At 48.1% G+C, this 26,065-nt stretch overlaps 1 protein-coding gene across 2 annotated transcripts in view; it reads left to right on the top strand.

The window, feature by feature from the left end:
- Positions 1-26,065, top strand: part of Grik4 (glutamate ionotropic receptor kainate type subunit 4) — a 426,914-nt gene that overhangs the window by 392,669 nt on the left and 8,180 nt on the right. For both annotated transcript variants that reach the window (XM_041657560.1, XM_041657559.1), the window contains 5 exons: positions 5,721-5,830; positions 8,496-8,669; positions 11,940-12,105; positions 13,761-13,986; positions 17,855-17,983. In XM_041657560.1, the coding sequence (XP_041513494.1) occupies positions 5,721-5,830; positions 8,496-8,669; positions 11,940-12,105; positions 13,761-13,986; positions 17,855-17,983 (805 nt within the window). The remainder of the gene's footprint in view (positions 1-5,720; positions 5,831-8,495; positions 8,670-11,939; positions 12,106-13,760; positions 13,987-17,854; positions 17,984-26,065) is intronic.

The raw sequence follows: 26,065 nt of genomic DNA, 5'->3' as shown, positions 1-26,065 counted from the left end.
TCGAACTCACAGAGATCCGCCTGCCTCTGCCTCCCGAGTGCTGGGATTTTTAAAATAAGAGTTCCCTTGGTTGTGGTGTCTCTTCACAGCAATAGAACAGTAACTACGACAGACAGTGATTCAAAAGCGAGAGAGAAATGAATGCCAACAACAGGCTAATGCCTGGCATTTGCTGGGTATGTTATCTATTTTTTTAGGATGGTCCATTTCATCTCAGAAAGGCTGTCCAGGAACATGGAAGAGAGTGCTAAGCCAGTTAGTGAGTCACTTGTAGCTTAATATTCTGTTCTCCAGAGGTCAAAAAATGAATCATGTCCAAGTCTTTATAGCTAAGTAACTTGAGAGCATGGCCCATCAGTAGAAACACAAAGCCCTGGAGAGATAGCCTTCTAGGCCCTGGGTAGAAATTGAGTGCCGCTCCCTCCAGCAGCCCCGGTGGCATATCAGCACTGTTTACTAATGGTTCACTCATCCTTCATGTGGATCACAGTGCTTTGCTTTTATGGAAGAAAAAAAAAAGACACCTAGAGATGGTGAGTGGCTTGCCTAGGACTGACCACTCAGTGAGTCAAGGTTAATGCTAGGATGGGAACCTGGGTGTCCACAAGGCAGTGAAGTCTCCAAACAACAACATAAGAATAGATATGCTAGTGTGTGGGATGCATCAACAACCAACATTCAAGGTGTTTTGTGTGGAATGGAGGTGCTGTTTGCTTGCTGACTTTTTCCTCCTGGGCTCACTAGCTAAACTAAACTAGCAAGACACAGATCAAAGATGTGAGCTTTTGCAATCATGTAACTTCCTCTGCCTCTCCCAGGCTGAGTAACTTTTTCCCCTTCTCAACCCTAGAGGATGTTTTACTGATCACTGACCATTCCTGGCAGTTGGCTGTCTAACAAGAAACGGCTCTGTAAGCTGGCATTTAGTTCCGTAGACACTCAATAGTACAGAGACGTGACAACCCTTTGTCGGTGACATGTTGGAAGGACGGGACATAGGGAAGGAGGAGAGTTGTCACTGGTGTGATGTGCATGGAAATGGTGGCGGAGCACACTGCCCTTCCACAGATCCAAGAGCAGCTGCTGCACGTGTCGGCTTCATTCTTCAGGACACTCCTTTGGGAAAGCTGAGGTGGAACAGAGTTCTCAGGATTTCCCAGGCATAGTGCCACACGGCTGGAATCCCAGCACTCAAGAGGCAGAAACCAGAGGGTCTTAAGTTTGAAGTCAGCCTAAGCAACACAGTGAGTTCAAGTCCAGCTTAGGCTGCTTGTCTCAGTTAGCAACTACAACAACAAACAGAACCCCTGGTTCCTAAGATGCCTCCTTTCAGGATGAATGCCGAGGGTTGCCCTAGCTGCTTCCCTGGAGAGCCCTTCTGATTCTTGTGCTATAATCCTAAGGAACTTGAAGAATTAGGAAAAGTAGCTGAGGTTCTTCTCTCTCAAATATCTTCATTCTGTGTCATCATGGACCAGAAAGTAGTATTTCTACTCTACTAGGGGAAGGGAACGGTATCAGTGTAAAAGGAAGTCCCCTCTTCCTTTCATTCCTTTCTGCCATTAGATAGAGAGAAGTGTTTTGTGGACACACACACACACACACACACACACACACTTTACCATATCTTCAGCCCTCAAGACAACCCCACAAAGACAAATTTATTACTACCTCCAAGTTCTAAGGAGTAAGCAGAAACCCAGAGGTTAAGCAGCTTGCCCAGCATTGTTGAGCATGTACCTAGCTAGAACACCAGTGTAAACCCTGGCGCTCTGGCTTCAGAGTCGGCACTTTCGTTTACCTCCCATCCTGCATTACCAGGCTCTGGTGTCCCCTGCATTTGGCTCCAGACTTTGGGAAGGAGATTGGTTTCTTTCTATAGTATCATTTCCCAACACATAGAACTCTTAGTAAATTAACAGATGTTGAAAAATAAATGGCTCAGTGGTTAAGAGCACTTCCTGCTCTTCCAAAAATCCTGAGTTCAATTCCCAGCCACCACATGGTGGCTCACAACCATCTGTAATGAAATCTGGTGCCCTCTTGAGGAAGAGACCTGGTCAGTCGTCCTCATCAACTTAGACCATGAAACTCAATATGGACAAGCTCAATAGAACTACCATATACAGGCTACCCATGCATGCTTCAACATTGCCAGGGCATACATTTCAAAATTCAGAAAATTGACCTATTTCACATGGGAAGATCCATTGCCATGATGCAATTCAAACAACCTCCACAAACCAGGACCATGGGATAGTTGGTGATCAATCTTTTAGGGCTTTCTCATCACCAAAGAGCAACAAGCATGCAAAATTAGTTTGAAGCATGGGCCAAAAGCCAAGGCATCTACTTCTCATCTTCAGTTCCATCAGTAGGACTTGACCTGTCCTTGACCTCTGAGACATAGATCTATGTCTATATATAGAGAGATAGATACATAAAGCACCACTTACCTACATTCAGAATGGATGCATTCACCAAAAGAAACCAGCCTCACTTGCAGTCAGCAGTTATATTGATTGTATAAATCAATACAAATGCCTATAAAACATCAGTCACAATAAATGATGATGGTAATAGATAAATAACATTTATGAGTATTTTAAATGGGTAGTAGGAGCGAGTAAATCGGGATTCTCTTGGCATTGGGTAGAAAGCCTTCAGATTAATTGGGGAGTTTATTGGAGCAAGTTGCAAAAATTAAAGTGTCGAGCAAGACTTGGTACAGCTGCCTGAGAATGGAGCGCTACGGCATGCTTATGGCACAGCTTGATGGGTGAGTATCGGGGAAATTGACGCCATCACCAGTGATTTGAGTGAGGCTCTTAGCTTCCCTGAGTCTCAGCTCTTCCATCTGTCAGCGTGGAAAATGGGGTACTGAAATCAAGAGAACACAGCGAGGTGTCGAGTGTTTCCGGAAGAAGAGTTGTCACCGTCACACGTCCTTTGGGTTTAGGAAAAGCCTATGGTGTATGACCACAATTTGTTCCAAGTCCCAGTAGCTAGGGTGTTCCTTGGGAAGAAAGCAATCTCACACATGCGCACAGGGGAAGCAGTTGGCATTTGGAATCTTGCAAGAAACATCCTTCTTTTGCTGCCATTTCAGCAGTGTGGCTCCATCTAAACCCAGACCCAGATCTCAAATAACAGCCCAGGCCTTGCTATTCTGGTTGGTGTCAGTCAATCACTTGGTGGAATCAGATATTGTCTTGCCAGCATGACTGAGAGCTTTCTGGTGAGGCCATGTTTACATCTTGTTTCTTGTTTGTGTGATATCCTACACCTTATAACCCAAGTCTCTGGCAGTGTTTCTCATGGCCCTGCATCATTTCTTATCGCCCCTAACCAAATATGGCAGCTCTAAATAGTGCTGCCGCCTTCCTCGGGATGGCTCCTTGTGATAGAATCAGGTATAGATTTCTAACACGGAGCATCTGATGGGGTTTCAGAAAGCAACAATAAAAGATTTTTCCCCCCTCATCTGGCTGTCTCTCTGTTGAAAGACACAGAGCGACACCGTCCAGACATGGCCCGTAGAATTCACACACGTTTATCCAGAGGCAGTCTGGAATCAAGAGGGACCCAAGTGTGGACCGAGCTAGTGATTGCTGCAGTAAAAGCATAGGCAGGCTGGTCCCCTTTGAGTCCTTCATCATCCGTGTGACGTCTTCACGCTCCGTGTCTTTCTGTGTCTGCCACTGGCTGCTCGGGCAGGGAATGAGATAGTCAGTGGAATGAGCAAGCAGGGACCCAGACTCCGCTGCCCTGGAATCCTTGTTTCTTGTAAGAGGATTTATGTCATGATGGGACCAAACACTCTCACATGCTCTGCTCTTTATCCTGTCTTCCTCCTCTTGCTCCCTTCCCTCAGTCACTGGCTCATTTCCCCAGTCAGCCTGATCAAGTGTGTATATCAGCATTTGTGTGCCGGTAGGTGGTGAGCCATTGCCGTCCCCTCGGTATCCCCTCTGAGACGTAGTTCCCCAGGGGAAAGGGAAATTCTTCCCTGGGGAATTGAGGCTGTCCCTCCTGGTTCTCTGGAAGGGAATGGGAAGTCACCCAGAAAAGCTGGCATCATCAGGGAATAGGGATAGGCAGGCCCCATGAAATCACTCACAACCGCCTTTCTCGCTGCCACAGAAGGCTGTGGGGACAGACACTCTTACTGGGAGCTGCTCAGGTCCTGTGACTAGTGCCCACTGAGACTGGCTGAGTCAGGATTGGCATAGGTGGTTTTCATTTGTTTCCCTGGGACCCCCAAGTAAATATGACACACCTGGATGCTGGATGCAGCTAGTCGCTGGCATTCTGACTGATATGCCCTTAAGTGTGAAGCCAGGACTTTTCATCGAACGGCTGAAGGTAATGCTGACTTCTAGTTCCCTCCACAGACTTCCTTGATTGCCGAGATCATAAAATCACAGCATCTCTATTGTGAATGGCCTTTAGACAGTGGCTTTGTAGTCAATAGAAGAAGCAAAGCCGACCTGGGAACGGGGTTGGAGAGAGCGCACGTCATCGGCAGCCGCCACCACTGCTCAGCTCCCCAGCTGTCAGATCATCTAGAGCAGCGGTTCTCGGCCTTCCTGACGCTGCGACCCTTTAATACAGTTCCCTTGTGGCAGTGACCCCAGTGTGAAATTATTTTCATTGCTACTTCATAACTGTAATTTTGCTGCTGTCATGAATTATAATGTAAATATCTGTGTTTTCTGGTGGTCTCAGGTGACCCCTGTGAAAGAGGGTCAGTACACAGAAGGGTCGTGACCCCACAGGTTGAGAACCACTGATCTAGGGTGTTCATTTCCTTTAGAAAGCTGGGAAGGTAGATGTGTATGTGAGATCTGTTCTCCCTTTGATACTGACAGCTAGTGGAGAAAGAGAGCCTATAGGGCCATGAAGCGAGCCTGTGGCTTCGTGTGGTTCATGGGCCTTTGCAGAGTGGGTTTGATCTGGTCCAGCTCCAACTGAGGGGCTGGAAGAGTCAGGGACTTGCCCAGGGCACAGAGCTGAAAATGCATCAGACACCGTGACACTGTCTTTCACGATCTGTTCTGCTTTCCTGTGAGACGTGGTGGGAAATTGGCATCTAGTTCCCTTCCTGGCTCCAATCTCTGGAGTAGTATACATGGTATAAGGGACGACGGGAAGGCGACGTTGAGTGAGAGGACGCGTCTCCAAGTCTTCCATTTACCGCCGTGTGACTTCGGGTGCATCTCCTGGGCTTTGATTTCTTCACTCGTTAAATGAACCCGCAGGACTGTGTCAAAATTTGCACTCGAGTTCTCACTGCCCATGAGAACACTGTGCAGAGCAGAAAGCCAAGGGAGCCTGCTGCATTAACAGTCTCGGGAGAAAAGACACAGACGTTAAAGTGATGTGCTGAGGCCAGGCCCTGGCGCAGCCACAGCTCCTCAGCTCATCCATACCACTCTAAGAATACAAAGCAGTGGGGTACAGACGTTAAGGGCTGTTAGGTTTGTTCAGTACAAAGTCCCCCTCATCCCAGGAAGAGACACGCCCACATCACTCTTTAGTTTCATCTGTGAGATCCGGTGGATAGTCCCTGCTCCACCTTCATCCCTGGTGTCCTTTAGAATCACCTGGAGTCGGAAGAAACAAGAGTGTCGGGCCAGACCAGTGCTCATGTCCTGCCCTGGCCAGTGCCATTTTGACTGACTGTGTATAGTGAATCTTGCTTCCGTTTCCATTTCCAGGGACGCAGACCGGGCTATTTCTCCTTTCTGGACCCCTTCTCTCCAGGAGTCTGGCTCTTCATGCTTCTGGCTTACTTGGCTGTCAGCTGTGTCCTCTTCCTGGTGGCTCGGTACTCTTCCCTTCCCTTCCCTGTCCTCACACCGCCACCTCGTGTCCACTCTGGGAACTGCATGGGGCGGGGGTGGGAGGAGGAGAGGATGATTTAGAAGACTTTGGTGCCAAACAGAACCCAGAGAGGGACTGGGGGCCTGAAATGCTCTCTGCCCAGCTGTCAACCTCACACTACCCATCCATCTGTCCATGTGTTCGTCCCCTACCATGCACAGTGCAGACAGGTTTGCTCGTCTGGATTTGCGTCTGTATTCTGGCCTCCTGCATCCTCCTCGCCAACCCCCCAATTTGGGTAGGAGCCTTGGGAAAGAGAGGAGAGCGAGGGGGTGACAGGAAGATGACTCTAATTAAGCGCAGTGCATTTGGCTACCCTGGCATCTATCCTTGCCAGGATCTGCCATAAAGTGCTGAAAGACAAGAAATGGAGCGGGCAAATCCAGACAGAGGGAGCGAGGAAAGGGAGGACCAGAGGCTGCAGTGACACAGGCCAGGGAGAATGTTGCCTCTGTAGAGGCTGGCTCTGCTTCTGAAAACACAGCTGTCTCGTTGAACAAGAACCACAGAGGGTAGCAGGCATCCAGAGGGAGCATTTGTGTGCAGTATTGGGTTGGGAGAGATGGTCAGGATCGGGGCTAGGGAGAATTCGCTTTCCCCTGTCCCCAGAGGCCAGGCACTGTTTCTAGCCATATGGAAGAACTCCAGGGTATCCCTAGGCTGTAAATTCCCAAAAATATACATAGAGGAGGCTGTTTTCCCCTGAACTAAAGTAGCTTGGGCTTCAGGACAGTCCGCCTTTCACCCACTAAAGTCCCTACCACCTGCTCAACCCTCCGTTCGCCATAGACTCTTGTGCAGGGATGGAGAACAGCTCAGACTAGAAACCTGACGGAGACCTTGTTACGAGCAACTTCTCTTTGTCTCCTTTGGCCCACACTCTGTTTCTATGAGGCGGACTCCCCGAGGTTGTGTTCCTTTTATGCATTGGGGAACCCATGCTCTTTCCGCTTAGGAGAGGTAACGGAAGTGTGCTGAGGCTCATGGGTCCCCAGTGTGCCTCTTCTCATCGTGATCAAAGACAAAACCAAGAAACTCACCCAGGACCCACAAGATCCATCCCAACAGTAGCGAATGGCCTTCGCAAGCACCTAGTAGTCTTCAAAGACACCGAGTTTGCTCCTTGTCTGCCACCCACCCCGCTTGGCCCCATAGGCATTGCCACTGTCAAGTATCTGTTGTCAGCGACAGCTGGCGAGGCGCGGGAGCTCGCATTCTGTCTGACACTTCCGCTCTCCACTTCGCAGTGCTGTCTGCTGCGGTGTTTAGGAAGCTGCTGCGAGATCCAGGCTCCGCTGCTCTGAGCTTCTCTTTGGCCCCCTGTGGCTGAGCCTATATGTGTGTGTGGACAGTTGGTTCTCATAGAGTCTGCACAACTTCCAAGTCGCCTCAAAGGCTTTGAAAAGGGTCCTAGGGCTTTGTTGATGTATAAACACACAAGCCTGACTCACCTAAAGCTGCACCCTCCTCTATGGTCGCCACACCCATCCACTGTCCCAAATCTGGCATTAGCAAAAACAATAACACAAGCAAATGTGTTAGTCTATCACAGTAAGAGGCTGAGGCAGAAAGACTGCCATGCATTTGAGGCTAACCTGAGCTAGATAAATGAGTTCTAGGCCAGTCTGGGCTAGAGTGAGAACCTATCTCAAAGAATGAAAATAGAAAAGGTATTACAGGGCTAATCATAAGACTGCATATTTGTGTGCTGTACAAACCTGGGCTATTGTACTCTAAGACAGTGGTTTGCAAATGGATTCCTGGGAGCTGTCAGACACATGGGAGTATTGAGAACTCTGAAGCCCCAAGGCAGACCGGTTGGACTTTTTTCTCTCATATGCTGTCTTCTGGGTGAGATTTTGGAACAGAAAAAGAATGAAACTCCAGGCAGCCATTCCCAAGCCAGCTCATGATCAAAGCTACCTCGCAGCAGGAGGAGCTAATATTTGAATCTTTTGGTCCTTGTACCTCTGCATCTCTAAGCTTGGGAGCTAGAAGCAGGGATGAGATGCAAGAGTCCATGGCTGTCACTATGGATGCTGAGCTGGTGCCATCCACATCACTCAGGACCTTACAGGGTCTAAGCCCTCATACAATTCACAGGCTTATTGGACAGGTCCCTTTTTAACAAGCCTTCCTGGCATTTCTGATGCAGCCTAGGGTCTGAGAACTATAGAACTAGGGTAAGGAGTTTTTAAATCATGGCCCTATGGGACCCTGGAATCTTTCCCTGGTCTCCTCAGGGATTCATCAGGGAAGAGCAAGAACCCTTCCAGGGTGCCCACCCCTGATGCTCCCAACTTGCCTTCTGTCAAAGGCACCACTTTTAGTCATTTTGAATACTGGAGTTGAGTGTCTGAGGTTACTTAGGGGAGAAAAGTATTTATTTGAATGATTAAGTAAAAAGAGTTGGAGAAGCACCATCCTTGTCCAGTCCCACTCCCCCAACCCTCGCCCCATGGGAGAAAGAAATGCAGGAATCCAGGAAAAAAGTAAAGGGAAGTCGCTGACCCCATCACACTGGTACAGCCAGGATTATGAGCTGGGCCCCTCTCCATCACCCCACGTCTACCCTCCTCACCTCTGGAATGTGGTCTTCTCTCCTGCAGGTTAACTCCCTACGAGTGGTACAGTCCGCATCCTTGTGCGCAGGGCCGGTGTAACCTTCTGGTCAACCAGTACTCCTTAGGCAACAGCCTCTGGTTTCCAGTCGGAGGCTTCATGCAGCAAGGCTCTACCATCGCCCCTCGCGCCTTGTCCACCCGCTGCGTCAGTGGCGTCTGGTAAGGCATGGCGGCAGACCCAGGGCTAGGGGATGGGACCAAATAGAGACTGGAGATGGGTTCCAAACAGACCAGCCCTTTCTGATGGCAAGGAGAGCAACCAGGAAAATCTGCCTTGCCAGACAGACCCTAGCAAGGAGCCAGGTGGTGGGCAATGTGGTGTGGGAGGTGGGGTAAGAGGGCATGAAGACCCAGTATGATTTACTCTCTCCTAGCACCTAGCCCTGCCTCAGGTGTCTCTGGGGTCTGCGTATAGAGAGGATCCAAGACTAAAATGGAAACAGCTTTGACGGTACACAGGAAAAAAAAAAAAAAAAACCCGACCTCTTGACCTGAAAAATGACTGAGATTGAGTAGCTGGGCCAAGAGGAAGCATATGCAGATTTATGCAAATAGGACCCTGCAGTAAAGTTCCTGAAGGAGAAGGCCCCTTCTTGATTCTCTGCTCCCAGCTTTCTCCATCTCCTTTCTCCTGCTCATGGCTCTGCACGGGTGGCCTGTCTGTCTCAAGAGATACGGGAATGGGTAAACTTTTAGACTCTCAGAAGGGCAAATGATTCAACATGAGGAGAGCTCTTTGAAAACTTGCAGCATCTGTGTCTAAACCAGTCCATTTGTATTAGATTCTTGTGGGGAATGAAGAACGCTTGCAGCCTAAAGAGACAAGTTGGCAAGACACAAGTATTGGGTCCTCTCTTAGCAAGCTCTAATAGGTTTGACCTCTGCAGCTTCTGGAATCTCCTGCTTTTGCTTTCTCCTTGGCCTCTTTAAGGAAAAGGAGATGCGGTATTTCCATTGCTGATTATCACTGCCTAGGTCACACAGTTGGTCTAGACACAGGTACCAGAGTTGCTTCTCGAGCTGTGACAGTGACACCCCTTTCTATCTAGAGTTTTCATTGTCCCTAATTAATACGAAATATGGCTGATTTAAACCACTTGGGCAAGATGCTTGCCTGTTCCCAGGCATTGCATAGAAGTCACTGAGTAGATCTATGTGCAGAATTGAACTTTGTTTCCTCAAGGGGAGGAGATTGTCTCAGTAGAGGCACTCACAGAACTCCCTTGAAATCTCAGGAACCTAGGCAGAAACCCTGGAAGGCGAATACCCCAGGGTGTTAATTTCATTTCCATGGTTTTTTTTCCTTCCGAAGGATGTTCTTTGCCACTGGTGTATCTGGGCCATTGTTCTTTGCGATTGGCTCCCCTAGATCACCCAAGGAAAGCCTTCCTCCAGAGAGTTTTAGAAGCCCACATCCTACAGGGTGTTGCTCTAAATAGCAAGCCCCAGATGACTGAGTCACCGTGTCCCGTAGCATGCTAGGAAAGGATCTCCGCAATTGAGAGGGACCGCTGTGAAAGACCCTCACTAGCCCATTGTCCACAATTATCAGCATGTCTCTCTGCCTCTTAAGTTCTTTGATATCAAAATCAAGGTTTAGTTAGTCCCCCAGGAGAGTGGGAGACCAGAAGATATGGCCACCATGATCTGGTTTGGCCTCCCAGCCTGAGCAAACAACAGGACATGTCCCATTGCTCAGAAGAGTGCCGGCTTTACAACTAATTGCTAATGCCCTTCGATACAAGGGTTCAGCCCCAAGAACTCCTTGAGATAGGTCAGCCTGCACTGGGTCATTTGAGCTAACTGTCTCTTTGCCCTTATGAGCATGGCCCTAAATAGCCACATGCTGGCCAGGAAAGAGCAGGCGCCAGAGTGTGGCTATGAGCCTGAGAGAAACTCCAGACAGCTCTGGGGCCATGTCTACATTCAGGGTACATTAACCCTGCTTCTCATCAGGCTGCTGCCGAACTCGGGCTTGCGTCTAGTGATGGTCGCAGGAAACAGCCTCCAACTGTGGAAAGAGCTGAAGGAGGGTGCCGAGAGCGTGTCCTGGACCGCGAGGAAACCTGTCACTTAGGGGTCACCTCTTGAGAAAGCAACAGGGAGGTGACCAGATGATTTTTATCCCCTAACCAGCTGCAGGCCTCGCTACATCTCTCTAAGGCTCATATTCGTCTAGTTCTTTCTAGACTGCTGATCACAAATGACATAGTACCTCATTTGCTGTCACCAGTCCCCAGACAGAGCAGGTGTCGTTATCCATTTATTAGCTAAAGAAGCCCAGAAAAGATCAGGACTTTCCTTGCTATCCCATTTGGTGATCTGTGATCAGAATAACAACAACCACACAAACAAATTAACAGCCCACCTCCCTGGTGGTCAAGCATATAAGAGCCCATTGAGTTGGTGGATGGTGTGTCTCTATTGTGTGTCTCTAGGAAGGCATCCAAGCTAGAGTTCTTGGTAACCTTACAAAAGGGACAATGGGATTTCTTGGTTTCAAAAATCCACCTGGCAGCTACCAGCTGCCCAGTCCCATGACAAACACTATGCATTAGCGCAGCACTGTCTGCATACTGGGTAAAGCCTTGTGGATTCAGATGCCACGGCTTCGGAATTGGTGATTCTCCAGCCCGATCCGATCCGTGCTGAGATCTCTGACTGAGCCCCAGACACACGCGGCAGGCAGTACTGCTGTAGATCCAGGCTAATGAACAGATGGAAAAATCTTGCTTAACCTACCAGAGTGAACACACTGCTGTTTAGCGTCTACGCTGCCTGCATTGCAGAATTATTCAAATTTCAAATGAATTCTAGTGAGTCAATAGAACACGCTTTAAAGCCTGAAGCAGCTTGCCCATTGTCGGGCTATTTCCAGTTTCAACTTTCAGCAGTCCAAAGATGCTTTTCACAAGTTTGTCTTCATTAAAGACTTTCTGCGGTTACGGTCGTAGAACTGGCTCTGTACGACCGTGTCTCTATTTATCAAACTCCTTCCCAGAGCCTCTCTTTGCTTTCCTGCAGCAGTTGAAGAGTGGGTTCATCTCCTTGGGTTGTAGGGATTAGTGGAGGCAGTGGATGTCACTCATGTTAGGTACTGTGCACACGGCACTGTGCACAAAGCCCACACCTCATTCACCAGTTCATCTCCTGTAGTCCCCAGACCCTGGTGTGTGTGGACTATGCATCTTTTGAAACAAGGCGGGGGGGAACCCCACAACCAATTCATTTACCAGGCAACGCCCACAAACTCGGTTCATGTCTCTTGACATCATACGTCCTGCTTCACTTCCCTCCCTACACAGAGCTGAGATCTCTTTCAAAGAAAGACACTTGCATTCTCCCGGGTCATAGCCCGATGGGGCTCGGGGGTGCAAGCCTCCCGGGAGTGCCCTGGCCCTGATGCCTTCCTGGTCTCTTCCTGCATAGGTGGGCGTTCACCCTCATCATCATCTCCTCGTACACAGCCAACCTGGCCGCCTTCCTGACTGTGCAGCGTATGGAAGTGCCCATCGAGTCAGTGGACGACCTGGCTGACCAGACCACCATTGAGTATGGCACGATTCATGGAGGCTCCAGCATGACTTTCTTCCAAGTAAACACCGGGTGGCGGCTCATCCTCGTGGAGGGTGGGGGTGGGGGAGGGCAGAAGGCAATGGAGAAACTTCTGCGCTCAAGATCGAAATGTCTCTGTTCATTTCATCCTCTCTTTTGGATCTGAGAGGTCTCCGTGGGGCTTGGTTTTCTCCTGTTCCACCAAATTTCCCCAGAATGAGGTCCCAGGGACACTGAGTATGACTATCAACCTAACCCAAATGGTCGTGCTGAGCAGCTGTTAGTGCTTGAGATGGTTTTAGAACTAATGTGATGGAACCTTCTAAATTTATAATAGTTTCATGTTTGTTTCATGTGCATTATAGGCTGTGAATCAAACGTGTAGCCTTATTTACATTACTGCATAGGATGGCGCTGTTACGCCCATTTAAATTTTAAAAAGTGACTTGGGTTTTATAGTTAGTACTCAGACAAAGCAGGATTAAAATAATGCGGGACCTGGGTGGCTCCCTGGGTAAAATGCTGGCTCTGCCAAGCATGAAAACCTGGATTTGGGTCCCTGCAGCCTATGTAAAAAGCTGGGTGTGGTCGTGCACACCTGTAACCCAGTGCTGAGGCTGGGGTAGAGGCAGAGACAAACAGTAGCCAGAGCTTACAAGCCAGGAGCAAAGCCCATCAGGGAGCCCCAGGCCTATCGAAGAGATTCCTGCATTTAAAGGTGGAAGACACCTCAAATCCACCTGTACACTCACACGTATACACAGGCACATGCTCGCACTAATGAAAATAATGTGCACATGACCGACCCCTAAGGGACACTAAATGAAGATGACCTGCAGCCATTTCTCCTAGGCTGATGGGTTCCCAGGTGCAGACACTCTTGGGTTCTTTAGGACATCGCCTCGTGAGACTCAGGAGAAGGCTCTGCCACAGACCAGTGTTCACTGACAGCCAAGCTGATTGATCACCAAGGCTGACAGAAGCAGGCCACACAGGATAGCAGCTTTCATATGCTCTAAGAGCTCCAGGGAAGCAGATTTCCCCTGGGGTTCATGGCTGTCTAACCAACCCAATGCCCAAGAAGCTCATTTTTACACGAGATAAGCCCAAGACCTTTGGTTTGCTTCTAGTCGGCATCCCAGTGCCTGTTGGCATGGGGACAGGGGAAGGCGTACAAATAGAGTTTGGATGGACCCCCAGCTTTCTGTCATGTTATTATTTGTAAAGCAGAAACCAACCTTGGGTTGTGTAGTTGATACCTTGGCTTAGGATGGGTAGAAACAGCAGCACTGCTTCTTCAAGGGGTGTCGATTAGTCTTGGATGAACCTGAGGACACTGCCCCAAACTGAGGGGCAATGAAGGGACATGACCAGCATTTCAGCCCTGCTGGTATGAGGAAGTCAGTGCTGGAGGAAGATGAGAAGTAGATGAGAACCCGTGACCAAGCCAGGAGGCAGACTTCACAGTACTTCAGGTCCCTTCCTCACCTCCTATTAAAGATGCCAGTCCCTCCTCCATTATGCAGTGGTAATGACCCTCTTGAGTTGAGACAGCAGGAGGAAAAAGGTGGTTGGTTGTGATGTGGGGTACAGCGGCAGAAGGGCCCACATAGTGAGACTTGGATTCCCTTCCTCTTGAAGCCAACATTTCCTTTCTCGTTTCCCACCCCTGCTTCTTTCTGATCTTTCCCCCAGAATTCCCGTTACCAGACCTACCAACGCATGTGGAATTATATGTACTCCAAGCAGCCGAGTGTGTTTGTGAAGAGCACGGAGGAGGGAATTGCCAGGGTGTTGAATTCCAACTACGCCTTCCTGCTGGAGTCCACCATGAATGAGTACTATCGGCAGCGAAACTGCAACCTCACTCAGATTGGGGGCCTGCTGGACACCAAGGGCTATGGGATTGGCATGCCAGTCGGTATGCAGGAGAGGAACAGCCTTTGGGTATAGCTTTCTCCAGGCAGGGTCAGGGTAGCCCAAACCACCAAATATAGTCTGGAATCCATTAACCCCTGTTTTTAGAACCAGCAGGGTTGAGGGTGACTTTAGGTGGCTTTCTTATGGTAAGGGGGAAAAAAAAAGCAAACGTGTACTTCTAAATGTACTTCTAAGTAGCAGTGTGCATGCGTTTGTGTGTGTATGTGTGCGTGTGTGTGTGTATGCATGCGTGCATGTGTGCATGTGTGTGTGTGTGTGTGTGTGTGTGTGTACATGTACACATGAGGAGGCCAAAGGCTGACATTGGATGTCTTCCTCAATTGCTCTCTATTTTCATTTTTGAAATGGGACCTCTCACTGAATCTGATGCTCACTGTTTTGGCTAGACTAATCCCAGCAATCCCCCTGTCTCTGCCTCCTCATCGCCAGGATTCCAGGTGTGCACCACATGCTTTGCTTTTCACTTGGGCGCTGGAGATCTAAATTCAGGTTCTTGTGTTTGCACAAGTCCCTTACTGACTCAGCCATCTCTCCAGCTCCCTAATCAGTAATTAAAGGACTAATTGGCTGGTTATTTCATCCCTTCACCATTGGAGGACAGCCCTCATTCCTGGAGAGTACTGATGTCCTAGCAGACACTTCAGGCCTAGTTCTCGTTCGTCTCTTGGATTTCGGCACATTGGCCATTTCTCTGTTGATCGGCGTCTCTACTAACGATGGGACAAAGGAGGAGCTCGAAGCACTGAAATAAACACATCTTGTTGTTCGTAGTTTCTTGACAAGATTGTACGAGTTGGCTTTCAAATTCTTTGTAGATTTCACTGCTCTGTCTACTCCCACTTGGTGCGGGTCATTGAGAGTGGGCACTAGTGTGCAATGCATTTATTGGGTGCCATCTGGTTTTGTTATAGGAGAGTAAGTTGTTTGGCTTCTAAAATGGTGCCGCAGCTGTGCTTTTTAAAGGCCATTCGCTTTGCTGATAGCTCCACGACCAGAAAATAAGGAGATGCGCTAAACTGTTGTGTTTGTGAGGGATCTCAACACATCCTCTGAGTGGTTTTATGTGGGCCATTGACCGTAGCACTGTGTCGAGCTGTCCTGGTGTAAGGGTGCTCCTGCAAAAGGCGGCAGGCAGAAGAATCACGAAGCAGGGCGTGAGACCACATGACCTTTGGCAGGCAGACCGCGTTAGTCACATTTCACATCCTTGGGTTGATCTTTCCCTGACTGGAAGTGTTATCAATTGCAGAATTCATTTATAGCTGGAATATAATGAGCATGGTTTTGGAGTCAGGGAGACCTGGCCATGGTACCTTAGATAGGAGCTTTAACCTCTCCCAGCCTTGGTTAGCCACGTAATAGAATTAAATTTCCCATATTTACTCAGGGAGTCCCTGTGAGGGTTAGACCTGTAGCTCGTCAGGTGCCTTCTCTAGGTGTCTCGTACTCAGTCTTCTTTGGGGAATATTAGTGTCCTTCTCGTTTTTCCTATAGTTTCCAGTATTGTTTGGTAAAAACAAGTTACTTCTTAAAACATTGGTTAAAAAACAACCACATGAGCATGGGTAATGATTTGAGTCATCCCCAAACCACAGCCAGTTCTAACACCAGCAGCTGTGTAAGGTGGAGGCTTTATTCTGTGTACTGGCAAGCCTTCATAGGCTCTGTCTACAGCCATATTTTATCAGTGCGCACTAATAGGACGGATTATAGGCCTCTTCAGGAAGCGTACTAGCTGACATTTTCTTTCAAGATGGTAGGGTAGATCATGAAATGAACTGGGGGTGCACCTTGATAATACTCCAGTGGCCCAATAAATTTAACCTAAATGTCAAATGCTTCCTTTCCCTGCGAACTTGACCAGACAGAGTTGAGGTGAAAGAGACCAGTATTAGAAAGTTTCATTGATAACCAAGGGGAAAAATGGAGAGGAAGGTTTTCATCTTCCACCTGCCATGATACTGTCTTAGGTGTGTCCTCTCATTTCACTGTGCCGTGTGAGAGGTAGATTTGCTTATGCCCACGCTGCAGAGAATAGAACTGAGATTTAGAGCAGTAAGGCTTCTTGTCCAACCTCATAAACTAGAAAAAACAAAAAAGCTTCTTGAACCTCAGATACTTATCTCCAAATGCAGTCAGTCCTTTCCAGAACAGACCTCAGCTAGACAGGTCAGGATAGATGGGTATAGGGGGACTGTGGAGAGGCCTGTGTTCTTAAGTGAGGCTGGGAAGAACATTGTGTAGCCCACCAATGAGGCAAGATTTGGATCCTCTGAGGTAAGAGGGAGAGAATCACTACAGACTGAGTGATGTGGTTGGGTCCAGGGAAAAGAAGAGAAACAAGGAAAGATGGGAACCAAATCAGATGGTGCTGGAGCTGAGAAAGCCAGCAGGGAGCAAACAGAAGAGCCTTCAGGGCAGCCCCAAGCACGTTGAGTTTGGGTAGAAGTGTCTTGTTGCAGTGAAACACTGTCTCTAAATCTCGATGGCATTGGCCTAACATCTGTCCACATCTGCATCCTGTTTATGTACTCATTCACTAAAGTGCACACTGTACTCCGGTTCTACAAATGATGGTGCACAGACAGCCATGACAAAAACACATTCAAGGCTGCAAACTCATCGTGTGGTCAATCAACCTAGTTGTACCTAAAGAAGGGGGGACACTGTTGTACAGCTGGACAGTCTATGGCCCAGCACCCTGGGTATTGCCTTAGAGCTTGTCAGAAAGGCAGAATCTCAGGTTCTGCCCCAAACCCACTGAATCGGAATATCTAGTTAACAAAATCTCCAGATGATTCCTATTCACATTAAGTGATAAAAGCCCCACTGATTTGTTCAGGCTTCCTCCTGTATCCAACGTCATAGGTGTTCTCAGAGGCACCTGACCACACAGGAACTTTGTAATGCTTGGGAAAGCAAACTGGATGACTAAATTGTTTTTCCAAGTCTCTTGGCTGTTTTTCTTAATGACCACAGGCCTTCACCTGTTGTAGGACTTTGAACTTTCCCTGATTTCATCTAATCCTGTTTGTGTGGTTAAACCTGAATTCTTGAACCAATCAAAGCTCCTTGACTGTATTCTATTGGAAAAGTTATTAAAAGAATTGTACTCAACAGAAAAAAGCCTTCTGTTTGATGGAGGGACACAGGGTGATGGACAGGGACATAGGCTCTGGTTAACTCAGTTATGAAAGTTGTGGACACCTGGTGACTGGCTTCTGTATGTGGACACCTGGTGACTGGCTTCTGTATGTGGACACCTGGTGACTGGCTTCTGTATGTGGACACCTGGTGACTGGCTTCTGTATGTGGATGGATGCAAGGATGCTCTGGTTGGCTCTTTTCCCAGTGGTTGGTGGCTGGTTATGGTAAATTATAGTCAAGTGTAATGTAGCAACTTACAAGTGCCGAAGAAATGAATAAATGTGAGGTAGAAGCCAGACAACCGACTGAGAGCTTTGTGTCCTAGAAGCTAATAGGCGAATCTCCACCCAATTGCCCGAGTGTCATCATGCAGGTCATTGAATTCCAATAGGCCCCTTTTAAATTAGAAAGTGAGGGTGCCAGGCAGGGAGATGGGTGGCACACAAATGTCTGGGAAGCCATTGCTTGGCCTATACTGGGGTCTTTGGTCCTAGGATGACTGTGTTAGAAATGTGGCAGGAAGGGAAGTGGAAGAGCTGAGCAGCCTGTTAAGTGGAGAAGATGGAGTTTTGGGGACAAGTGCCACCTGCTCTATCTGTGCCCCTCCCGGAACAGAAAGACCAGGATGTATGCTGGGACAGGGAGCTCAGTGTGTCTAGTAGGACACTGACATCCTGCCCGGGCTTCCCTTGTCCCTGTAGGCTCAGTGTTCCGGGATGAGTTCGACCTGGCCATTCTCCAGCTGCAGGAAAACAACCGCCTGGAGATTCTGAAGCGAAAGTGGTGGGAAGGGGGGAAATGCCCCAAGGAGGAAGATCACAGAGCCAAAGGTAAGCACACTTGGGGCTTCCCTCCTACTTTACAGGACCGACATGGCCTGGTTCTCCTGCCCAAAGTTTAAGCAGTGGCTTGTAGGCTGCTTGGACACCAAAGCCTAGATTGTGGGCTGCCAGGGACCAGTCCTATCCCAGAGTCTTTTCTGCTGTAAGTGCCAGTGTCCCCTCACACACAGATCCTAGAGCAGGATCCTAGCAGCAATGTTACCCGAATCTTCCTCTCACATCCCAATGCCACCGTCTACCCTGGCCCACAGCTATACCATATTAGCCACTTGTCTATTGCTATGATAAAAGACCACATGAAGGCATGGTATCAGGAGCAGAAATTGAGGGCTCACATCTTGAATGGCAAACACCCAGCAGATGGAGCAAACTGGGAATGACCTGTGACTTTGAGACCTCAAGGCCCATGCTCCAGTGACATGCTTCTTCCCGTAAGGCCATGTTTCCTTAACCTCCCCAATGAGCATCATCAACTAGGGATGGAGTATTCAAATACCAGCATTTCTGGGGGACATTCTCATTCAAACCGACACATCCATCCTCTTGCTTCCCTTCTGTGGGGTTGCAATAGTCTGATCTCCTTTTTTCCCATTCTTGTGACTTGACAGTGGCCAGAGTGACTCATGTTTAAAATGCAAATGAAACCACAGATTTCCTCTGCACGAGCCCTCTAGCAACTTCCTCTCTCACTCAGAATAAATTTCAGGTTCCCTGGAACCTCAAGGCCCAGTGTGATCTATTGCCCTAGACTCTCTCTTTTATTTCTGCTCCCCAAGCCTCCCCATCTTGCGTCCATCCTGGAGTCAGAGCACCTGCTCCCTCCTCTGTGATGCTCTATCCCTAGGCTCCCGTAGACAGGACTCCTTCCCCTCCCACCTGAACCTATTTTATTTTTCTAGGTTGCAGCACTGACTTAGAGTATTGCTTATTGCTTATGTGTTCACTTTCCACCTTTATGGGAGTGAAGATTTCATAAGGGTGTGGTTTGTCTTCCCGGCGCCAGCACAGGGTATTTCCTTGAATGAAAGAATGATGGATAAAGGAACGGCACTGCATGGGGTTGAATGGGAAGCAACCACAGGCTGTGTGGGCGTAAGCAGTTCAGAGTGTCCCTGACCACCTAGGATTTCTTGTAGGGAGACCCACTGATGCTTGTTAGTTATTTTTAGATGACTCATAGTCTCAACCTGTCCCGACTTGGACGATAAATCATCAGTCACGCTTGCAGTCTGCTTGCAGCCTCTATAGAATCTGCAACAGATTCGCCTGCTCGTGTTCTCCCTTTGGAAGGAGTAGAATGAAGGAGAGCAAGCACTTGCCTTTCTTTTGGCATGAGTGATTACCTCCACAAGATGTTGAGAGCCATCCTGTGCTTCCTAGTGTTTGTATGTGGACTTCCATCTGGCAAGGCCAGGTCTCTGGAATATGGCTCTAGAGAGCAGAATGTAAATAATGTAAAACAAATACTACCTTCCTAGGAAGCCACCGACAGCACACACTCCTTGGGATGTTCCTTTCCCAAGGGCCAGAGCCACCCATGGGAATGAGCATTAGTGGATACGGGTCATTGGCCCCATTTGAATCGCTCATTTGATTCAATTTGAATCCCTCATTTGAATCCCATCTCCACCCACTGCTAATCTGTGAACATAGGTATCTGGTTAATGCTGCCTAGCTTGCTTCTGTGTATGTGATGAATACAGAAACCAGCATACCATAGAGTTGCGGGGAAGATGAATCTGAGACTAGAGAGCACAGGGTTCTGTTTGTAGGAAAGGCCAGGGCATCCCAACCGTTATTAATCTGCACTGGAATGTGTACCATGCTACTCTCAGAATTCCAGGATGGTCTGGTTTGTTCTGTTGTCTGCCTGTAAGCGTTCAATTTCCAACTATAGCCAGTCAGTCATCCAATCAACAAGCGATACTGAGGGACAATGAGCGATCTTGTTCCTGGGAATAAGACAGTCTCGGAGACCATTAAGAAACTTGAAGTTTCAGGGAAGATTATCAAACAGTCCTGGTATTTGCCAGACCACAGTGGAAGGCTGAGGGTGAGTGCAGAGGGGACTAACTGTTATTTTTTGGAAGAAAACCGTGAGGGAAATACAGAGGAAAAGATCAGGACATGATTACAGATTGGATATAAAAAAAACTAGATTTCGGAATTGCCCAGATCCTGAGCAGGTAAGGACAGTGTGAAGAGGGCATTGCAGGTAAATAAGCCCCACAGGGAAGGAGATTGAGGTCAGAATCTGCAGAGAAGGGAGCACAAGGGGCTCCTATGGGATGGGTGAAGCCTTGCTTCAACATATGGACCGATTAGAGAAAGCTGGCTGAAGGTGTCAGAGGTTCTAGAGTAAGCTACTGTGGAACCACAAAAGCTGATCCTGTGTGTGATCTCAGAGGTCATTTGGAGAGCATCTCTGGTCCCAAAAGACAGCTATTGCCTTGCGAGAAGCACAGTCCAAAACAAGTTCATCATACTCAGAGCAGACATGATGCGGTTGGAGGGTGAGAGTCAGGGTCTGCTAGAGAAGCATTTTGGAATGTAGAAATTTTCTTGCTGCACACAGAAGAAAATTGATCCTAAAGCTGATGGCAGAAGTTAAAGAGCAAACAAAAGAAAAGGTTAAGACCCAAAGTCACCAAGACTGCAAAGCAGATAAAAGGGAGGCCCACCCAAAGCATGCTGGGTTGTGGCCCATCCCTGTTAAGGAGACTGCCCCCATGCTGACATCTACAACAGCTGTCACTTCCAGAAGGAGCTGAGGATTGCAAGAGCTACAAGGAGATCTTTTTTTGCCACTTTTAGAGTTTGGGAAATCCCAGAATTATTTGACACACCACGACAAAATAGCAGAATGGGAAGACCCGTGGAGGCTGAGGACAGAGAAAACGGAAGTCCTGAAGTTTCCCCAGGCTGCAGATGAGAATACTGGAAATTTGCGTGTAGCGAATGGAAGATGAAATGCCCACACATTTTCTATGAAACATTGTGGTCCCCTCCCATCCTAAGATCAAAGTCTACCTAGTGAAAAAGGAGAAGGAGAGGAGAGTTTTACCTGAATTTAAGCCAAAATTTACCGAGAAGTCTGCGTTTGGCACTGGAGTGAAAATTGAAGGTTAAGGTAGAATTTAGGTTTATTTGTGGGAAAATAAAGGTATCCTTTTTACAGTTTTGGAAAGGTTTGCAGCTTGGAAAGACTTCCCCATTCCCCAGGGGTTTATAGAGGCTGATTAGACAGTGGAGTTTGAGGTGGTGGGGAGAGGAGTCAGGCACGGGGAAAGATAAAGTGATGTGAACGGGAGCCCTCTCCATGTTATACACGGGGACCAAGTGTTCCCTGGCATAGAGGACAGAACCGAACAGATGAGGAGGAAATTATCAGAGGAGTCACCCTGCCCGGGTTACTGTGCCTCAGAAGATGCCTGGGTCCTACCAGTCTGCCAACACTAACTTGCGTTTGCAATGTTCTTTGGAACACAGCAGTGAGCATTGCAGTGAGAGCCAAGGTGCTGGAGCAGGTCTGTGTGGAGGATGCTGTGCACATTCCCACAAGCACAGTGGCGGATACCCACCATAGCAACCAGGGCCAGCTTCACGCAGTGGCCCCACTTCTGCCCTGGCTGAAATCCAGACACAAATTATCCAGAGTTACGCAAAGCCTTCTTGGCCAAGCAAAATCCCCACGTGACCTCTTCCAGGCCATGCTGGAAGCTCTGGCCCAAGACTGGAGGTGCCTTAGCTTCATTTCTTTCTGGCAAATCAGCCATTGCACTTACTACAACATCTAGCTTACTGATCAGAGGACTCAGACACAAAGGAGCAGCGTGACCCAAAAGATCTCTTCCTTGCAGTCTTTAAATGGCCACCAGGAGTCAAGCCATGGGAGCTTTCCCTGTTGTGTCTCAAATAGCAGGAGTCTTAATTTGTTTTCCCCAGCAGCTCCTGGGTCATCTTTCTTTTTATAATTTGCACTGGTTGGCTTTCACATGTGCCTAAGGGAATGAGAGGACTATGGAATAAGCAGAGAGATGGGAGTGAAGCGAAATAGGAGGGTGGTCTTTTTTCCCCAGAGACCTCTGAAACTGACAGTAACTGCCGGCACTTCGGTTTCAATTAAAATGTACCAGACAACATGCTGGGGCCTAAGATAATCCTTTTCTGCTTTGTTATTCTATTAAAATGCACAAAATTTCAAAGAAAAGGAATTGAAGCTTACTCCACTTTAATCCAGAATTACAGCGTGACACCAAGGCCAAGATGAGTTCTAACACTGACAGGATGCCTCCTCTCTCAAGCCTTCTAAACAGGCCGTTTTTGGCTCTTGTGTATGCAATAACATTCCCCCTTCCCTTTATAACCTCCTCTCGCCGTTCCCACCCGGGTCTTGGTGACCACCTACCTTCCTGCAAACCCTGAGAAATAAGATGGCAGATTCGGTAAAAGACTGGCTACTACCCACTCCCCCACCACCAAAAAGAAGCCCAGGCTCCATTTCAAGCTGTTTTCATTTTCTTTGGTTTTCTTTTTTCAAAAAACATGTATTTTATTTGTTTATTTTCTCACTCAGCTCCTATGAAAGGAAACCATGCGAGCCACTGGAAGATGCCAACATCCCCATGCAAGGGGATTGGATTACCAAAGGCTTCACAGAACAATTGCTAGACAAAAGGTGATGGGTGAACTCCAAGGAAATTAAATACCTTTATCTTTAAAAACAGGAGCTCATAATCAGGGCTTCAAAGGAAGACAAATACAATACCAGGCTGTGAAAATCGGGGTCCCCTTTCAAGAATGGCAAAGGGGCAGTGCTGTCGACTTTCAGAACCCTTGGATAATAGGAAGTTTGCTGTCTGGCACAGTGGGAATAAAAGCATGAGACATCATAGCAAGAGAGGTGTAGGTGGTGGGGGAGGGACTCTGGGGATGCTCCCCTCCCTCTTTCTTCTCAGGGGCCCAGTGTGTTTATCCTGGCTCTCTGGTTTCTTTGGAAAGCTCTGAAAGCAGAAACCTGACTTTGGGAATTTGACAGCAGCTCAGAGAAATACTTCCAGGAAGACCCTTCCTAAGCAGTTCATACTGAGTACTGGGAGGCGGAGACCCTCCAGAGGGTGGTCAGAAAACAGAGCACAATGGAAACAGGTGAATGGTGACCCGACCAGCCGGAAACCAAGGAAGGCAGCTGTTCTGAAGACTATACTCACCTCTCTCTGGAAACTGAGCCGTTAAGCCAACACATCGATTCAAGCATTTGATATCAAGTTCTACAGAGAGAAAGGGTTCCAGATATGAGCTTGTAACCTGTGTGCAGAATCCTTCATCCTTAACACCTTGGATGTTCTGGGCAATAGAACCAGTTTTCAGGATGCCAGTTCAGTTCTGTAAGCATGTAGTATGGTCTGAGTGATCACAGGGCAATGGGAGGGTCGGTGTGCTGTGAAGGCTGAAGGCTCTGCCTTCAACCTGGATTTGGGTGTGGAACCTCAGGCAATGACCTGAATTCTGCACTTTTGTTTCCTTGCCAGGAAAATGGAGTCACAAGTTGTTCAGGGCAACCACAAAGTCCGAGTTAAAATAGTTGTCAAGGGCAAAGTTAAAATCATTAGCACTGAACCTTGCCTGTTCTAGAACTAGTAAACACTCGTAAAGAATGGCTTTATAGTTCCAGAGAACATAGCTTTGCCAGTAGATTTATTTAGAAATTCCCTGCTAGCTAGGGAAAGTTGCGCAAAACGCGCTCTCTGCCTTTTTATGTTCTTATTATACAGTGGGAAGAGTCAGTCTCCTTTCTAGCCAGTTTAATAATTGAAGGAGATTGCAAGTGGTTTGGAAAGTGAGACGCCTCAGCTTGCATCATGGGACATTATGAAGTACCTCTCCCAGAATGTATTTTAATACATAGCAAAATTTCTCAAATGCTTCTTTTGTCTTGTGTCCCTTTTTTCCTTATTTTTTTTCTAACCACCCTTTACAGAATCTACTAGAAGTCAGTGAAAGATGTCAGAGTGAGGGCAAGCAGACATGGCAGGCTCTCTGCCTCATAGTGTGGAGCCACGCAGATTTGATGAGTCACTGGGAAGGTCTTGTAGGTTAGTCTATACATGCTAGAGGAGGAGCTGCTGTTTACAACAAAGAATCCCGTGGAGACAGTCCCATCTGATATAGCCACATGGCTGTAGGAGGATGTGCCTCCAAAATGGTTGAGAGCCATATGGACCCAAGAATCTATGTTTATATCAGATGCTGATGCTGCCTGGAGCTTTGGACTGAGCACGGTGGCCAGCTCCTGGAAAATGCACCATAAAGATCTGTTGATCAGCATCGAAGAGAACATAGGATTTCACTTGTTAAGATTAGGACACTCATCTTTCCTTTTTCTATACCTGTCACTGTGTAGTTACCCCGCACCCACCCTCAAACCATTGTTCCAAAAGAGAACAGCATGTCTCACGTGCAGAGAGACGCACTGTTGCTTGGAACTCAGTGAGGGTTTTGAGGGCTAGGAGCTAAGTCTACCTGAATCTAAATCTGAGGAGTGCTTCTTAGCTAGGTAGAAAGGAGGGAGGGGTAGGTGAGTGGATGAGATCCAAGACTCTTCACTGCACTATCTCCTAATAATGTCTGTTTCCCTTTCCTAGTTCCAAAGACAATGAAAATAATGCATTTGCATTTGGGAGCCAGTATTTGGATCTGTGGGCAATCCCTCAGTGACACTGGAGTTAGTATTTCCCAGACCAGGGATTTGCGAGGAGAGTCTGAGACTGTTTCAGCTAATGCGCGCTGATGGCTGAAGCACAGCTGAGGCCCAGGCTCAGAGTGTCAGGAGGAAAGCCCAGTTTTAAAGCCGTCTGTCTGGGTGGCTTCTACACCATTTCATCCACGGAAGGCCAGAGAAGCAGTGACTAGATGGCTTCCTGGTCCCTTTTGCAGGTGCTGGGGCATCTGTAAGGGCGGCAGGGACCTTGCAGGCTGGAGCATAGTCATCCTGAGCCCCTGCTGATGGATGCGCAAGGCACACAGGGGGATGGCTGATGGCAGTGTTAGACAGAACAGGCCTCGCTCTCTGAAGGTGTCCCTCCCCCTCCCTCCTTCATCCATTTCTCAGTTCTCACTCTGCCAGCAATCTATTCTTGCTTCAACTTTCCAATGACTTCCTAAAGGCATGGCTGGTATACAAGCCTTGCTCTGAAGAGGAGGAAGAGGCCACTCGGCCTGGAGTTGGCATCTGAGAGCCAACACCCATGATTAACAGGTGGGCCTCGAAAATTGAGACACTGGGAAAGAAAGACTGGGGCTGTTAAGGTGGCTCGGGGCCTCTACCAGCATCCTGTTAAAACCTTACTTTTTCTGAAGCTGTCCAGACCAAATCAGAGTCCCAGTCATCCCAGCCCAGACCGCATGTTCTTTTCTTCCCCTGCCCCTACCCCTATCTGACATGGGAGGTCTATGTCACCGAGTATGCCAGGTTAGTGCTCTGCCCCTACAGAAGCTCTGGACCTCCTACCTGGAGCCCATGCTGAGAGCTGCCACAGTTTACAGTCACCACATGCAGCGTTTGATGAGGAGCTGGCTATGGATCACAGTGTGAATCCGGGGTTTTGGGCAATGTAGGCCTCTATGGGGCTGTCTATCTTCCTTCCTCCTAGCCATTTGTTTCTCTTCCTCTTGTGTGTAGGTCTATATGGTGAGCGTGCCTGTGCACGTATGTGTTTGCAGGAGTGTAGGTGCATGAGTGCCTGCATGTGTGTGTATGTGAAGGCTCCGAGGCTGGTCTCTAGAATCTTCCTTGATCATTTTTCTACTTTCTTTTTCTTGAGTCTGGGTCTCTCAAACCCAAAGCTCACAAATACTGCTAGTCTGTCTAGCCAGTTTTTCCTTCCAAGGCTGGGATTACAGGCAAGCAGTTATACTCACCTGGCACAGTTATGTGGTTCTTAGGTTCTGAACTCTGGTCCTCTTGCTTGCACAGGGCAAGAGTTTTAACTGCTCAGCCACCTTCCAGTCCTTTATGGTCACTTTTTTTTTTTATTGAGCACCTCTTATGTGCCATGTCCCATGATCGTG

This window comes from Microtus oregoni, unplaced genomic scaffold (genome assembly GCF_018167655.1).
Source record: "Microtus oregoni isolate MIOR12 unplaced genomic scaffold, Mior012 000008F_ref0000371, whole genome shotgun sequence".
In the NCBI taxonomy this organism is placed as follows: domain Eukaryota; kingdom Metazoa; phylum Chordata; class Mammalia; order Rodentia; family Cricetidae; genus Microtus; species Microtus oregoni.
Note: the sequence above shows the minus strand (reverse complement) of the source record. Positions and strands in the feature narration are given on the sequence as shown.